General features: G+C 37.1%; 1 protein-coding gene across 1 annotated transcript; it reads left to right on the forward strand.

The window, feature by feature from the left end:
- The first annotated feature begins 29 nt into the window (after positions 1 to 29).
- cklf (chemokine like factor) lies at positions 30 to 3,840 on the forward strand. The gene is made up of 4 exons (XM_007553909.2): positions 30 to 2,188; positions 2,524 to 2,679; positions 2,813 to 2,908; positions 3,246 to 3,840. Exons 1-4 carry the CDS (start codon positions 2,102 to 2,104, stop codon positions 3,354 to 3,356), a joined length of 450 nt encoding a protein of 149 aa, XP_007553971.1. The 5' UTR covers positions 30 to 2,101; the 3' UTR covers positions 3,357 to 3,840.
- Positions 3,841 to 3,848: the final 8 nt, after the last annotated feature.

The raw sequence follows: 3,848 nt of genomic DNA on the forward strand, positions 1-3,848 counted from the left end.
TTTTTTTTTCTATAATTAGGTTTCTGCAACAACAGATAATTTTTTTTTACTCGACTTTAACAGAGGTGCCAAAATGTGTGGAGAGTCCTATATGTTTCTGTAAATTACTGATCCAGTGGTCCTAACACTTCCTGCTAGTTGTCATAAATCAAATAATAAATAAATAAAAGTAAACCGTTCTCTAAAGCATGTAAAGTTTTGGTAAAATTCACAATATTGCAGAAAAAAAAGTAGAAACTGTAAATGTTGAACTCTAAGATGTAATTTCCTCAAAGTAATTTACAGTAACCAGAAAAGTCAAACATTTAAGAGTTTAGCAGAACATAGCGGCAAACGTTGGAAGCAGGTTCAGTTACATCAACCAAGACAACGTTTTGGGGAACAAAGTAGTGACCATAAGGAATTGAGTTTTAAAGTACAGTCAGTGCTGCTAAAACCAGCTTCACTTCACAGAGAGCATGTCGTCACTGTAAAGAAGGAAGTAGTTGCCAAACAACCACCAAAATAATGTTTTTAAAAGCAAAGCTAAAGTTTGCAGCTAATCACACAGGCTAGAAAAAATACCCACATGTAGGAAAACTACACAGATGAGAGTAATGGTGTCCAATGGATTAACTATTGAATTATTTGGACACAAGTGTGTGGGGGAAAAAGCCACCAACCGTGCTTTGAAGCTTCATATCAACATGCCGCAGCAAATCCTTGAGCTGTTTTCCTGTCATTTAAACTGATTATACAAAGTAGATTGAATAATGAGCAGCAGGTCCCCAAACCACTACAAATTGCCTGCAGTGTGTTGTTTTAGCAGAGCACTGTCCAAACAAAACTAATTGGGTTGTGGATTAGTAAGTGGAAGGCCCCATAATCTAAAATATGTTTACTGTAAAAGTCACGTCTATAAAAAGAAAATGGCTATAAACTGCAGAACTGATGAAGCCTTTTGGGGGGGACACCAAAATGATCGAGTACCTGAAGGACACAGACTAAACTTTTGCTAAAACTAATCTGATTTTCATTTTAGATGAATGAAAATCAGTTTTCATCCAGCTGATTTTGAAGCTAAAGTTTGCAGGGGGACCTTTAACCGAAGCTGAAGTATTCTTCCAAGTCTCTTCTAGTCATGTTTACCACATGTTAATAGTAGATGAGACACGTCCACACACCTGGATACCAGTGCAGGGTTGCGAGGGTATGATGTCTTTCTCTAGGGGTCGCTGGGCACCTGTCCAACATTCACCCCTCTCCATCACTAGACAAAACGGAGATAAGCAGGACAAACAACCTTACACACATGCACACTCATACCTAAGGGCAAATCAGAGAGAAATATAATGCAACATGTATTTCAGAACTTTGGGAGGAATACGGAGAGAACATGCAGAAAGACCCCGTACAAGGATTTGAACCAAGGACCTTCCTGAAGCAATGCATCGCTGCTAACAATTGATTTTACACCAGGTAATTACAAATGCCAAAAGAAAAGTCACATGACAAGATAAGCAATGTAAGGGGAAATGTAATTGATACTTAACACAAACAAAAAAAGGTAAAACAAATAGGTACAGAAGTTCTCATGAAATGTAGCTGCAGTGAACAGTAAAGTTTTCATTCCAGTTTTAAAGTTTTAAATGAGCAACCAGTTTCTTCACACTTCAGGTCTGCTAAATTTGTTTTCTGTTCCTCCAAGAGGACAGGCCGAAAAGGCGTAAGTCAGCTGTATGAAAGTCTTTGAAGGATCTAATGAAGTACACATTGCACTTTAATGTGAACACATGTATGTGCCGCTAACAAATATAGGTGTTTTTTTTAATTCTACTTTACTTCTGAAGTTTAACTCTGCGTTTTGGCGCTTTTGCTCAGCAATTTCTGTTTCTTGCTTTTTTAACAAATCATTTTGTAATAAAGTCTGTAGTGTCGGTTTTGCGGCGGCAGGGCTGAGTGATGCATATCATTAAAGGCTAATTTTACCTCATGAACAGAAACACAGACAGATTTTTTTTTTATTTTAACAGTCATTTCCTTTACCAGCTCAAAGGAGCTGCAACTTGCATGTTACAGGAAGTAGACAGAACTGTCATGTTGCAAATGAAATAACACCATCATGTCAGGGAGCGACAACCAAAAGACGGTCGCTGTGGATGCTGCTTTCCTCAAATCCAGGAGGGGGATAGTCAAAGTGGCGGAGATGGTGAGATATCTTTGTATCTTGTAACATTTGGCATTTTGCTGCAGATGTGAAAAGGTTAACATGTCCTTGTATGGAACTGCGCATGTAAAAAAAAATGAAAAAAAAGGAAGTGAAACAGCTTGTGAGGCAGTTTGCTAACAGGAGTCCACACTTTGTTGGAAGCTTTTCAGAGACTAAGTCGAAAAAATTGACACAAATACGTAACATTTTTTTTCTGAAAAAATTCTGGATTGTCAGAAAGATGAACAATGAGTCCATCTGCAGATCTCACATGCACCCTCTACCGAAAGTTCATTGGAAGTTCTTGCATACATTAATTTCCTTTTCTATCTCAGGGAACCCTGCTCGTTGCATTTGTGTGTTTCGCTGTTGCCTCCACGCCAAAGTACCTTACGGCCACGTTGTTGGAGTTTCTAATCACTCTGCTTCTGCTGCTTTTGTACCTACTGAAACTCAACAAGAGGATCACATTCCTCTTTTGGCCTATTGTTGTGAGTGAAACCTTACCACACAGCACTGCACTTTGTGCATTTTGTAACATTTAAAGACACCACATGAAAAAGGATAAAAAAAAATTTAGGTGGCGGTGCTAACCATCTTTTTTTTTTTTCTTTAATTCTTTAGGATGTTTTCAACTCAGTGTTTGCAGCGATCTACCTCCTTGTCTTGAGCCTCATGGCGTTGACTTCAAACCCTGTCACTGGAGCACTGGTTGGAGGGGTGAGAATTGCCTTTGTAAATCCAGAATTAAGATTTAATATAAAACAAAATTTAAAATAAACAATAGTGACGCTGTGGTGGCTTATGAACCAGGAGTTTAACTGGAATTTGGCCCCAGAACAAAATCCCACCACAACCTTAGAACGGCTCTGAAATTGGCTTGTTGATTTCAGACTTAAAAAGCTTCAATCTTTATTTGAAAGTACACATTAATCAACATTAGTACCATGTTTCATAATATAATTAATTTTCATTTGCCGTCCCCGGCAGGTTCGTGATACTAGATAAAACATTACATGATGTGTTGATGTGTAAACGCTCTGCTCTGTATTCACAGGTGGTGAGCCTAATTTCAGCTGGACTTCTATTTGTGGACAGCTACACACTTTTCAGAAACATCACATTCAACAAATCGAGAAATGAAACGCAGAATCAAAGCAATGAATAAAAACTACATAGTCATTGAAAAAGCATTAAATGAGGCCACAAGCCTCACCAGCTTAAGAGTTTATCTGTGTTGTATTTAGAGTCTGTTTTATGTTTTTCAGTGTTTCTGGCCCAAATTTCTACATTATGTAATACCAACATGAGTCATTTTTTGGGAATAGTTATAACAAGTGAAATGCAAAAAAATATTTTGTTCAAAAGTAAGTCTTCAATAAATACACACAGCACACAGTTACTACATAAATCATATCATCATCTATGGCAAACTTGTCAGAACATTCATCATTTATTTTCTGTCCTATTGAAACGTGTTTTATTTTGTGAAACATGAAATATGCTAAAGAATTATCACCATTTGAAGCAAGTTATCAATATGTCAATGTATTTCTTGTATCAAAAAAGTAAAATGTGTAAAATAGGAACATGAAACATTTAATCTGATGGGAATACAAATGAGGCGTTAGGGAGGGAAAATGACACGGATATATATATA

This window comes from Poecilia formosa, unplaced genomic scaffold (genome assembly GCF_000485575.1).
Source record: "Poecilia formosa unplaced genomic scaffold, Poecilia_formosa-5.1.2 Scaffold60, whole genome shotgun sequence".
NCBI classification, from domain to species: Eukaryota; Metazoa; Chordata; class Actinopteri; order Cyprinodontiformes; family Poeciliidae; genus Poecilia; species Poecilia formosa.

Excerpts from the sequence above, each read along its gene's own strand:
- cklf (XM_007553909.2), top strand. The coding sequence starts at position 2,102 with ATGTCAGGGAGCGACAACCAAAAGACGGTCGCTGTGGATGCTGCTTTC. Across the intron at positions 2,189-2,523 it reads TAGTCAAAGTGGCGGAGATG|GGAACCCTGCTCGTTGCATT; the intron begins GTGAGATATCTT and ends TTTCTATCTCAG. Across the intron at positions 2,680-2,812 it reads TCCTCTTTTGGCCTATTGTT|GATGTTTTCAACTCAGTGTT; the intron begins GTGAGTGAAACC and ends TTAATTCTTTAG.